Source organism: Calidris pugnax, unplaced genomic scaffold, assembly GCF_001431845.1.
Source record: "Calidris pugnax isolate Ruff unplaced genomic scaffold, ASM143184v1 scaffold44, whole genome shotgun sequence".
In the NCBI taxonomy this organism is placed as follows: domain Eukaryota; kingdom Metazoa; phylum Chordata; class Aves; order Charadriiformes; family Scolopacidae; genus Calidris; species Calidris pugnax.
This window is the reverse complement of record NW_015094506.1, coordinates 42,348,250-42,360,992: the sequence shown is the minus strand read 5'-3', so window position 1 is coordinate 42,360,992 and position 12,743 is coordinate 42,348,250. Positions and strand designations below refer to the sequence as shown.

The following is a 12,743-nucleotide window of genomic DNA, read 5'->3' as shown; positions in this document are numbered from 1 at the left end:
GCCAGTGCGCTAGGATTAAATTTGAGTTATTGTGGTACAGAAAACATTAATTTAATTGCTGTTCCAGTACAGTTTGGCTTTTCCTGAAACATGTCAATTAAAACTTTAAACACTTCTGTATCAGTCACCTCATTTATAATGATTGGAAGGTAGAAAGCATAATGCTTATAAAAAAGCACCATAAAGCATGATGCAAACATTACAGTTAAGATATTAAAGTTTCTAAACCTGGTTAGCTCTAGATTTTTTAAAATTTATGTAAAATATAGCTGTGTTTTAGGAGCTTGCCAATATGGGTATGATTCCCAGAATTGCTACCAAGGATTAACTATTCATGTAGATGCTTTGATTCTTGAGCAGAGTTGTTGGGTTTTCCCTTTCCTTACAGCAGGTAAATGCAGCAGCCACTGGGAACCCTTTTGTAATTTGAAGTGAGAAAATGCCCACGAAGTGTCAATTGAGAAACTCAGGAGACTATGACCTCTCAAGACAAGATCTGTAGTTTGGTGTATTACTGAAGAATCACAGAACACTTTGGGTGGGAAGGGACCTTTAAAGGTCATCTAGTCCAACCCCCCTGCAAGAAGCAGGGACACCTTCAACTAGATCAGATTGTTCAGAGTCCCCTCCAACCTGACCTTGAATGTTCAGGGATGGGAAACCTGTTTGAGTGTTTTGCCACCCTTGGTGCAATAAAAGTCTTCCTCTGTCTAGTCTGAATCTGCCTTTCTTTAATTTAAAAACATTACCCCTTGTCCTGTCACTACAGGCCCTACCTGACTTTTTCCCCCAACTTTGCTGCTCAGATGAATGTAAGGTAAATTTTTGAATTTTAAGCTGCCTCTTCCCTCTGCCTGGCCACCGCCGGGCCCTGAGGAGTGATTTGGATGGGTGGTTGTGTGCCCCTGGGCTCAGCACACCGTGTCATTGCTGCTCCCCATCCTCTATGTTTGAGAACTGCTCCTCTCTAAGTTAATTACAAATTTGGAAATGAGACCAGTGTTTTTTGTTAGATGTTCCTAGAGAAAAATAATCTACCTATAATGTTCTGCAAGTAAAAGAAAAGGAGGGAGTTGGCCAGTGTCCTGATATGAGGTAAAACAGAACTGATTTTCTGTTCAGTAATTTTACTTTTTCAGCTGGGCCTCTTCTAACTAAGTAAACTTTGAAATTAACAGCATATTGTTCAGAAACTGTTCACTTTCACAGTGATAAGACCTGATTATACCAAGGAGTGGTATGCAGACAGGCCCTTGCTTAGACTTATTGCTATAACAACCAAGGTCAGGCAAATTTGTTATTTGCCCCATTGGAGGGTTGGAAGCAGAAAAGCGTAGAGGGGTCCCACCTATAGGGAGGAACGGACAGGACAGGTGACCCAAAACTGACCAACAGGGTATTCCATCCCATCTGCATCATGCTCAGTATAAAACCTGAGGGATCAAAGGGTCAACTCTCTTCCTGCAATGGCTGACATCCGAGGAGGACCCTGTCTGTTTGTCTGCCTTTGATCCAGATCTGACCATTCCAGATCCAGAATCCTGCTCCTGTCCATCACCAAGTCCAGCCTGTGACTTCCCTCTGTGCCTGCTGGCGATGTGATCATCATGCTGGGAGCTTGATACGGTTTTGTATATACTGTATACTTTTTTTTTTTTCCTTTTCCTTTTTCTTATTATTATTTATTATTTTTTAATTTCTTTATATTTTCATTAAAGTAGCTTAGTTTTTTCTAAACTCATAGATCTCTTTTTTTCTCTTCCTCTCCTCTCTTTTCCTCTGGGGGGGGCAGGGAGGAGGGATCATCTGTCGTTCTGGTTGGTCAATCTGGTCAAAACCATGACAGCCAGTTACATTTCTGTGTGATGCTGAAGATGTGCTGCAGATGGAGAGGACAGATCCGCATCTGCCCGGTTATAGAAGTGACTTATACCTTTTCCCTGGCTGTATGGTGAACGTGGTGTCAGTGCTGAATGCGTGGGCCAAATTCCAGGGTTCGAAGGATGAAGGGGGTTTGGGAGGGAAGGCAGAGAGCTCTCAGGTTGGGAGGTGCTGTTATGAAAAGCCTGAACTACAGATGGCTTGAAAAACACATCTGTGGGTAGCTGTGGTTTTTCAGTTCCGGAGCTGGATGTGGCTTGGAGCAGCAACTCTGAACTCTGATGGTGGGTTAGAGGCAGTCTGTCGTCATCAGAAATCTTCCTTTAACCCCTCTGGCTCTGACTCTGCACACTCAACTCTGGCATTTTCCTGCCTTCCTAGGCACTGCCAGCCCTTGTGAGCGGTCTTCGCTAAGTAGTAGTGATTGCCAACATTTTACGAGGGCTGCTGTGTCAAATACTGTCAAAGCTAGAGAGGCAGAAGGAAAAGCAGAAATCTGTGGAAGCCTTCAAGGCTTTTACTGTGAGTCAGAAGCAAGAAAGGACATCTGTATTTAAGTTAAAAGTGTAGTTAATCCAGCCCGAGTCCCACCACCAGCCTGCAGAGGAAGCAGAAGAAAGAAGCATTACCCAATTAACGCTGGAATTAATACAAGATAATTGTTCTGTTTACTTGTGAGTCAAGTCAGTTATGTTCGTTTCAGACAGAGGTACTTTTTGAATTTTTGAAAAAGTCTTCTGGGACAAAAGGAGCATCTGCATGAACGTCTCCCATATCACTGTCCTGGACATGCTCAGTTTTCTGAATACTTCTAACTTGTATTCATTAATAAGTTATGGTGTCACTGATTTTGGAGACTGTGTGCTTTGTTTTCCACCAAACTTTTGTAACTGTATCTTAGTACTCTGGTTAAACCATTTTGTTGTTCTATGATAATTTGACTGTCTTGCTCCTACTATTTTTAGCAAGCAGCCTTATGTTTTAACTTAGTGGATGTTTGGTTTTTTTTCTTTTTTCTTTAACTTAGAAGGTCATTGTAACCTTTTAGGGTTAGTTTAATGATATGTACCTGCTGGTTTTTAACCCATTAGCTAATGTCAGACTTCTTTGGTCTAAAGTTTTAGCAGAAACACACATTTGGAACCTTTCAGGAAAAACTTCTGCTCACTCATATCACTCAGTCCCCCATCCTAGGCATCTTTTGCTTTTTCCTGCTTCCTAAGAGGCATAGTCAAGGTATCCTAGGCTTTAATTAATGACTTAAAGTCTCTGAAGAAGCAAAAGTGGAGCTGGTTCTCTAGATGTTTTTCTGAAATGTAGCTCATCTCTTGGTAAAATACCTTGAGTATCTTCAGTGAGGATGAAAACTTGAATATGCTTAAGTATTTGCTAGTCTCTTTCTTCTTCCTCTTCCCCCTCACCTCAGTCTCTGTGTTCCTCTTCCTACCACAGCACATGGGGTTGGGGACCAAGGACTGGTTGGGCAGGAGCCAGGTACTGTCTTGGGTTATGGCCGGTTCATCGTATCTCTGCCGCTCCTTCCCCCTCACACTCTTCCCCTGTTCCAGCGTGGGGTCCCTCACATGGGAGACAGACCTCCACAAAGTTCTCCAGAATGGGTCCCTCCCACGGGGTGCAGTTCTTCACAAACTGCTTCCGTGTATGCCCTTTCCACAGGGTGCAGTCCTTGAGGCATGGACTGCTCCAGCGTGGGTCCCCCACAGCATCACAAGTCCTGCCAGCAAACCTGCTCCAGCATGGGCTTCTCTCTCCACAGGTCCTGCCAGAAGCCTGCTCCAGCATGGGCTCTCTATGGGGTCACAGCTGCCTCTGGGCATCTACCTGCTCTGGCATGGGGTCTTCCATGGGCTGCAGGTGGATATCTGCTCCAGTGTTAACCTCCATGGGCCGCAGGACACAGCCTGCCTCACTGTAGTCTTCACCACAGGCTACAGGGGAATCTCTGTTCCGGCATCTGGAGCAACTCCTTCTCCTTCTTCTCTGACCTCAGTGTCTGCAGGGTTGTTTCTCTCTCTCATATTCTTATTCTTCTCTCTGTTGCAGGCTTTTTCCCCCTTCTTAAATATGTTATCCCAGAGGCACTACTGCCATCACTGATGGGCTCAGCCTTGGCCAGTGGTGGTTCCCTCTTGGAGCTGGCTGGCATTGGCTTTATTGGCCACAGGGGAAGCTTCTAGCAGCTTTTCAGAGAAACCACCCTGTAGCCCCTCTGCTACCAAAACCTTTCCATGCAGACCCGATACATGCTCAGAGCCTGGGAGCGTTCCTGATGAGTACAGCATCTTGCTCTTTGACCTGTACGTGATTTTATTTATTTGTTTGTTTATTTTTAAGCAGCAGCACTGTTTCTTTAGACAGCTCTGTATGAACTCCTGAGCAGAGATTGTCCCTTTGTCCCAGGTACAGAAAGCCATGCTGTAATGCCTGGGCAGATTGCTGTGTTTTAATAACCCTTTCCTTTTCCCTGTCTGTAGATCACATTTTAAAGGTGCTGCTGTTCGACTTCAGCCACACCTTCCTCCTAGGGGCTCTCCAGGTGTCTGGCAAGTGATAGCACTAAATCTTCTGGCATAAAGAAATATGACATATTATAGATAAGAAATCAGCGCAGAGGTTAATTGCCATCTCATCTGCAAACAGAGGGCTGTTACTCTTCAGCAGTGGCCAGAGTGGTTGCAAATGGCACGTTGTATGGCATCTCCCTGGCTAAAGGCAGGTGTGAAGGGGACGTCTAGAGCACGGGGAGGAGGATGAGGATGCGGTACGGCTCCCTGTCTGAGGGCTGCCCTGGGCTCTGTCCGTCTCTGCTGTGCCCTGGTTTGTCCTGGCCCCAGAATGTGAAGCAGCACCGGCTGCTGCTGAGCTGACGGCGTCTGCTGGGCATCGGGGCCAGCAGCGTTGGCAGAGGGTGGTGTGGGTGTAACTGCTGCTTTCAGGACTGGAAATAGCATCTCTGCCTGGTGCTGTATTGAGCAAGCCCAGGTGGGGACTTGGTGCCAGGTAAAAGCCATGCACTAAATGCCTACAGAGTGCTAATTTGCCCGTATAGACAAATTCAGAGGCTTAAACTCAGCGTCAGTTTAGCTCAAGCAAGAAAACAGATGTTTAATAGGTATCTCCGCACTGTTTTATTTTAAGAGTGCGAATCATTCCCAACAGTGAAAGTACTTTGCCATCAGTGAGATTTCTGCACATCTTTCCTAAAACATAGAAAATGTCTTTTAATTAACTCTCTTGTAGATCAGTTGGGTTTATATATGTATATAATTTAAACTGTCATGCTTAAATGTGTGTGCAAGCTGACTTTTGAAAGCAATACAGTTCCTGTATGTTTTCAGAGCTCAAACAAGGGGTGCGAAAATGGTTAGGATAAGTAAACAAATCCCTTTTTATCTTGAAATCATTTTGTAGATGTAGGCTTCTGTAACGTAGCACTTTTGAATATAAGCTGTTGGAGAAGCTCCTGTAATTCTGGTTGGCAGACTGTACCTGGGGGGGACTGCACACAGAGAGCATCAGGAGATGCAGTCACCCACCCTTTCTCTTGCTGTCTGAAAATGCCCACTTTATGAGAGAAGGACCTCATCACCTGCCTTCTGGTGCATGGGCTTGGAGGTTTTCTGTAATCCGTTTGTGGAGGTGGCTGTTGTCAATGCTGTTCTGAGCTAAGTTGCACTTTAATTCTTGCATTCTGCAGTATTTCTGGTGCTGAGTTCATTCGAGGTGCTGGTAAATCGGTCAAGACACACAGTCTCCTGACTTCCCCCTCTCCTGGCCTGCCAGGATGAGCTTCTGGGGACCAGCCACATCCTTCAGCAGTAACTGGGCTGTGCTGGAGGTGGGGGAGCAGGGGACCCTTGTGCTGAACTTCCTTGCAGAGAAACTGCAGTCTTCAGTATTACACATTCCATAAATGGATATTAAAATACACAATATGTGTTTTGAAAACTGTGTGAATATCTAGAAGAGTATTACTTTTGCTAGCTTCACAATTTCATGTGTCAAGTGTGTTGTAATGACCACTCATTGAGTGGGAAAAGGGGAGGGATAGTATAAATAGCCTTTTAAATTAGCAGAAGAAAGGCTAAATGATGATGCAGCAGAACTGATAAGGGGGGGGAGGAAATGAAAGATCTTTGTTTTATGTCTCTGAGCTCTGCAGAAGTGCATTCTGTAAACTCACATGGGAGATGCTGTGCATTTGATTAGCTTTCATTCATTTATTGTGGTAATTTAATGCTGAATAAGAGGCATGCAGAGTTGTTGATACTTGCAAGTTTCTCATGTGGCTGTTTTCTTTGGTGGCCCAGAAGAAAGTTGATGTATATAAATGACAAAAAAAACCCCTGTGCCTCTGAGCTGTCATTGTGTTCTTGCTTTCTTATAGGCTGGTCCAGGGACCATCATCATGGCTTCAGGAGTTCAGGATTTTAACAGAACGGAATCTGACAGACTGAATGAGATCAAAGGTCACCTGGAAATAGCCTTACTGGAAAAACACTTTTTACGTAAGTATAAAATTAATGCTGTGTGGAAAGGCATGGCTTAAGCCTGCTGAAATAAGGCTTCTCTAAACTGCCGAGCTGGCGTCTGAATTTTGAGGTGGGCTGATGTGTGGATGGCATGTGGGCTGATGTGCAGCTAGCACGTGGGCTGACACTTCTCTAGGAGGAACTTAAAAGCATTCCCAAGGTTTCTGTGTCACTTGGATATTTTTTTCCTCATTGCATTCCTCAGAACATACCTCACTACGTGACAAAAGCTGCTTAGTTGAAGTCCATCTTCGGCTTATTTTAGAATTAACCTTAATGTGGTTGCAATTGGTGTTTTTTAATCAGTCGTAATTGTATAGAAGGAAGAGATTTCTTAAGGGGTGACCAATGTGTTTCCTCGGCAGCTGTTTCAGCAAGTACTCAGCACTGGTGAGGCCATACCTTGAGTATTGCGTCCAGTTTTGGGCACCTCAATCCAAGAGAGATATCGAGGTGCTGGAGTGGGTGCAGGGGAGGGCAACGAAGCTGGTGAAGGGTCTGGAGAACAAATCGTACAAAGAGCGATTGAAGGAGCTGGGACTGTTTAGTTTGAGGAAGAGGAGGCTGAGGGGAGACCTCATCACTCTCTACAACTACTTGAAAGGACATTGTAGAGAGGTTGGTGCTGGTCTTTTCTCACAGGTAATTAGTGATAGAACAAGAGGGAACGGCTTAAAGCTGCAACAGGGTAGGTTTAGACTGGACATTGGGAAACAATTCTTCACAGAAAGAGTGGTCAAACACTGGAATAGGCTGCCCAGGGAGGTGGTTGAGTCACCATCCCTGAATGTGTTTAAGAGTCATTTAGATGTGGGGCTGGGGGATATGGTGTAGGGGAGAACTTTGTAGAGTAGGGTTGATGGTTGGACTCGATGCCAAGGGTGTTTTTCAACCTGAATAATTCTAAGTAATATGTCTTAAAGCACATGTGTCTTAACAGTATATGAATTACTGGTAAGTGGTGTAAGAAATAAGAGTATCTGTAGATTTCAAGTGTTACTTGTTTGGTTTTGTGTATGTGTATATATGTATATTTGAGACAAACTTGTCATTCATGGCTGGGGTACCTATAAAACTTCTGGGATTTTATCTCAGCAGATCCGAGCTGCTGACTTGTAAGACAGGATAGTTAAAACTGAAAAAATGCGAGACAAGCATGCTCCTAACTTGATAAAAGTAGAGATCTCTGCAATAAATCAAGGAGAATTCTTGCTCAGTTGCTCCCCAAAAGGGTCATTTTAATGGATTATTTTTGGACTTCAGAATATAAGGGTTGGTTTTATGAGTTCAAAGCTTGCAGATATTTTCTAAGATGTAGAAATAACAAGGTTACAGATTCTATTAAATTTCTAGATTATAATTTAACATCAAGAACTGTGTTTTATCTTCAGCATATTCTCAAGGATTTGGAATTAATTTTCTGTGACTTTTTTGTCATTTGGCAAGATTTCTTTGATATTTTTTTCCTTGTATATGAGAAGGAGGCATGATAAAGGAGACTGGGCAAGAGTTTATAGTGAGCTGCTATCAGCTTCCACTGATATCTGGAAGAGGTATCATGATTGGAATAGCAAGCAAAAACTGAAAGGTCTGTTTGACTCACCTTGTCAGTTTCAGTGATTTATTTGAATTAATATTTAACTGTGCAGTACAGAGTTACCACGTACTCCTTCCATCCCCAAAGATGTATTGCTTTAGCTGCTGTTATCAAATTGTTCTTAGAACTAGATGGGACATTTGTGATTTCCTGATGTAATCTGCTGTGAAACAGGAACAGTAGGACTCCCAGAACTGATTTCTGGTTTGAACTGGGACATGTATGATATGGTTCCCAAACACTTCCACAGCTGCTGTATCCATTTCCAATCCATAGTATGTGGTTACAGTAACTATGTGGGGCACTTGTTTTTGTGAGTATATTTACTTTTTAGATTCATGCTGTAGTTTGAAAACCTTCAGATCAACCATGTTACCACTTCTTAGCTGAATCTGTTTCCTTTGCACAGACCTTTGTAGCAAACTTCAGGGTAAAGGGATAGTGAAGCTCATCCTTTCATGTAAACTTTGTGCAGATGGTTGGAGGTTCAGCCAACAGGGTAGTTCAGCTGGGTGATGTGGGTCAGTCCCAGGTGACTCCAGCCCGTACTGTTAGGGCAAGAGCTCTTTACCAAAGCCTTAGATTTGCTTTAGCTGCAATTATAGCCTTGTCCTGGCAATTTGGGTGCAACTCTGTACATAAAAACAAGAGTAAGAATGATAAACTGATAGAGAAAGAAGCACATTAACAGTCATCCCTTACCCACCCACCCCTTCAAAATTTGGGGTTGAAATACATAGAATTGTAGAATAGTTTGGGTTGGGAGGGACCTTTAAAGGTCATCTAATCCAGCCCGCTTGCAATAAGCAACTAGACCAGGTTGATCAGAGCCCCCGTCAACCTGACCTTGAATATTTACAAGTATGGGGCATCTACCACCTCTCCAGGCAACCTGTGCTGGTGTCTCACCACCCTCATTGTAAAAAATTTTTCTCAGTTGGAATGAAGTAGCAAATCACTTTTTGGATATGGGCCATGTATTCTTTTCTTTTTTTTCCTCCTTCTTTTTGAATTAAGTTTTTTTTTTTGGTACTAGAATTGATTCAGTATTTTTTTCTTCCCAAAAGTGAACTGATGGTGAGCAGACAAACGTTCTTGAAATGTGCAGTTTGTTTACTTTAATTTGCCCTTGGAAGAAAGCCTGATTTTTATTTTAATCCTGTTGCTGCAATAGATTTTTTTTTTTTAAGAAGGCTAGTCACTCAGCTGTATTTGCATACTATTTTTAATAATGGAATTCCTTAAGGACACCTTTCTAGAATTGTATTTTTACATAAACTGTTTGTCATTTCCTCCTACTCCACTTCCTCCAGCTAGGTGTGCAGAAATCAAAGCAACTGCTAATAAGTGGGGGAAATGAAATTTAAAGTTCTATGGATATTCTTTATAATGTGTTGAGTTTCTAATCATTGTCAGCTTGATCCTGACTTCATTTTTGCCTCTTCCATACCTCTTATTTGTAGAGGTGTGGAGGAGGAGGAGGAGGAGAGATTTTCTCCTGGTTATATATTATATATAAGGTACAGATAGACAACACTCCTATAAGTCAGTGTGGGTTTGCAGTTGCGAGTGCCTGACTAAAGGAAGAGCAAACTGCTAAGTCTTCTCTAAGCTCCATTCAGCCATTACCAGGCCCAAGTAGAAGGTGCAGTTTGGCTGAGCAGTGTTTTCAGTGAAACTCATCCCAAACCAAACTGCAGCCTCTAAAAGCTGCAGAGGAAATCTGGAGCAAATAGTTACTGGAGACAACTGGTTGTCTGTAAAGGGAAAATATCTTCTTCTAAGATACCAGATGGATCCCTTCCTTAGCGAAGGGATAATCTAAACATCCGGAGAAGTGGCGGTGGAGAGGAATTGCTTAGCGTGTTGTATGGCTGTAAATGCAAATAAAATGTGACTGGAAATGTGAGGGGTTTAAGCTGCGGAGTGACAGGAGGATGAGGCACGTGGAGGAAGGGATCGTGGATAATGACATCTTAAGCAAGGGAGGGATCAGCTGACTCTTCCAGCCAAAAGGGCTAAAGTTGCTTTTCCTGTCTGTGTAGGAATGGTCTTAATCTCTGTAATCTAATGGCTCCTTCTGAGCCTTATTACAGGAATGCTGAAAACGTGCACGTTGGGTCTGGTGAGTCTGTGGCATCAGGGTAGGTTCCTGCAGATGGGGGCTTGAAAGCCTGCTGAAGGGGAGGTGTAGAGAGCTTTGTCTGCTGGACCTCTTGAATGCACTTGGATGGAGAAAGCTTTGTCTTGGAGCTGTTTCCATCAGAATCATCCATTTCTAAAGGATTTTGTGTAGTACTATAACCTTGTTTTTAATGCATGTGAACACTGCCTTGGTGATAGCTGAGGGTTCAGGATGGGAAGGCGACTACTGAACTGGGGCAGCTAGATCCACATGCTAAGGTTAGTAGTGGTGGTAGTGCTTCCATTTCAAAACCTAGTTGCATCTGACCAAGAAATAATAACGTGCTTGCTGCTCTTGCATTTGGTAAAACAAAATGATAGGCAATATCTTTCTAGGTTTGCACCTCATTGGGGTAAACATTCTGTTTTTCTTCCCATTACTGTTTGTGCCTCCTTGTGGAGGGCAGTTTTGCAGGTATCAGCGCTCCGGTCCTGGTGCTACACGGTGCTTTGTAAGCACACGTGCATCCTATGGTTTGTGTGTGTTAAACCTTTTGCAATGCTAATTTTAGCAGCTCAGGGAAGAGGAGCTGGTGGTAGCAGCAGCTAAAAGTAAACAGGCCAGGTGACTGTTGGGGAAGAGGGTTAGTCATAAACTGGTAAATGAAAGAAATGCCGTGTGAGGATGAAAAGTTCTAGGAGGAAGTAAAGTCCTCTCCCACAAGGGTTTTGCATTCCACTCTGTACAGCAGGCTGTGGCAGGAGTCTCTGGGGGCTTACGAAATGGCTGGTTTTGGTTATGTTTTTTATACTGACATTACAAAAGAAGTCAGGATTATGCTTCTTTCCCAGTGGAACTTCCACTTCCCCACACTCTTCATTCTCACATGACTTTTTAGACCTTGTATGTGACTGACTTCACAGTGTTTTCTCTGGCTTCTGCTTTTTGGTATAAACGACCCAATGATCCTTTGTAAGAAGAGCGACCTAGCAGAATACAGACCTCATGAAAGTAGAGCTCTAGAAAACTGTAGGTGGTCTGCAGACAGATCTGGGGTGTTACAAAGCGATAAACCTTAGAGGTGAAGTGTGTGGTGGTGGTTGTGACTAGCAAGACCTGTGACTACAAAGTCCTTTTCTGTAAAGAAAAGCTAATACCTCCTCAAACACCCATAGTGCAACAAACTGACTATGAAACTGAGTCAGAGTCCAATCACCAGCTATGGCAGAACATCCTTGGTGTAATTTCTCCTGACGTGAGGGTCAAACACCTACAGTAGCAGTGCTAGAGAAGAGCAGAGGAATGGATTCACTGCATTGGTTTTGCTGTTGTCTTACTGATGTGGCAGCTCGTAGTCACCTTTGGTTCAAAAGTGTAATAAAGAGTTGATTTACATCACAGGTGAAGATCCTGGTGAGAGAATAAGTAGTTACTGTGTGTGTCTGAGGCACCCAAATACCAGCTGTGGGATGTAGTAGCCATTCCTTGCTAGATGGTCAACCTTGGCCAAGGAATCCTGACGCTGCAGCGTGGGCTCCTAAATCAATGCTGATGCTGGTGAGCACCAAGGCTGCTGTGGCAGTGGAGCTTGCCCTGGGCTTCTCACACCCTTTACTTCTCCCCCTAAGCTTCCTTTCTTTCAGCTTAAGATCATGGACTCCTAGATGCTAACAGGGTGTTTCTGGGACATTGCACGTGTCCCTTGAGTTTGTGGAGTTCGTCTGAAGAGGTCTGTGGTTTGTGTGTGGTCACTGGTGGGGAGTCTGCTTGGATGGTTTCCCTTGGGCACCCAGAAAAGCTGCAGTAAAAAGATGTGTCCAGGCTTTGCTGCAGAGCTGTCTCTTCACCAGAGCTGCACTTGCTTGCTTTGTACTAACAAATTTTTTAAGTTTTTATAAGTCTGACTTCTGACTGGAAGAATTCCCAAAAATTACAGCAGGTTTTTTAAGAGGTGTGGGAAAAGTTTTCCTTATACCCAGAGATGTTTACATGATGCACCATGTGTACAGAGTTCCTGTCTAGCCTTCCTGGACAAAAAAACCTTCCAAGGCTCTGGCTTCATTTTCCTGGAAACATTGTTGGAAGAGGCAATTGTAAGCAACTTAGAGCACTTGTGGAATGTTTGAGTCTGTCAGACTGACTTTTCTCATCTGTGAGGACTCTGCTCTGACTGATGGAGGATGGGTTGTAGTGTTGCTCGCTCTCAACTTGGATTCCAAGAGCACAAAGTTCCTGAGACCAGGTGAGAGGGAATAGATGAAGCTCCAGCCCAGGGTGGCAGCAGTCTGGAGTCCTGGGCTGGTCCTTGTTCTGCACCCAGTGCCTTGTTCAATCTGTGCTTGTCGTTGAAGAATGCCACCACCACTGCAGTGGCATGAAGATGCCAGAGCGCTGGAGGGTCCAACCCAGGAGGCTCACATGCCATCACGCCGCCTTTTTGTGGAGCTGATGAACCCAAGAGCAGCACTGCGCTGCCAGAGATGTATTGTTTTAGCTCCTCCACCAGCTGGAACTGAAGCCGCCCACACATCGTGTTATGTAGGTGGGGTGTGCTCCTGCTTCTGCCTTTCTTGCACGCCCAGCTTGG

At 44.0% G+C, this 12,743-nt stretch overlaps 1 protein-coding gene across 3 annotated transcripts in view; it reads left to right on the top strand.

Moving 5' to 3' along the window:
- Positions 1 to 12,743, top strand: part of GRAMD4 (GRAM domain containing 4) — an 82,270-nt gene that overhangs the window by 29,802 nt on the left and 39,725 nt on the right. For all 3 annotated transcript variants that reach the window (XR_001414294.1, XR_001414293.1, XM_014963752.1), the window contains exon 3: positions 6,290 to 6,410. Coding sequence is in view for 1 of the 3 variants with exons in the window: in XM_014963752.1 (XP_014819238.1) it covers positions 6,290 to 6,410 (121 nt within the window). In the remaining 2 variants the exon portion in view is untranslated. The remainder of the gene's footprint in view (positions 1 to 6,289; positions 6,411 to 12,743) is intronic.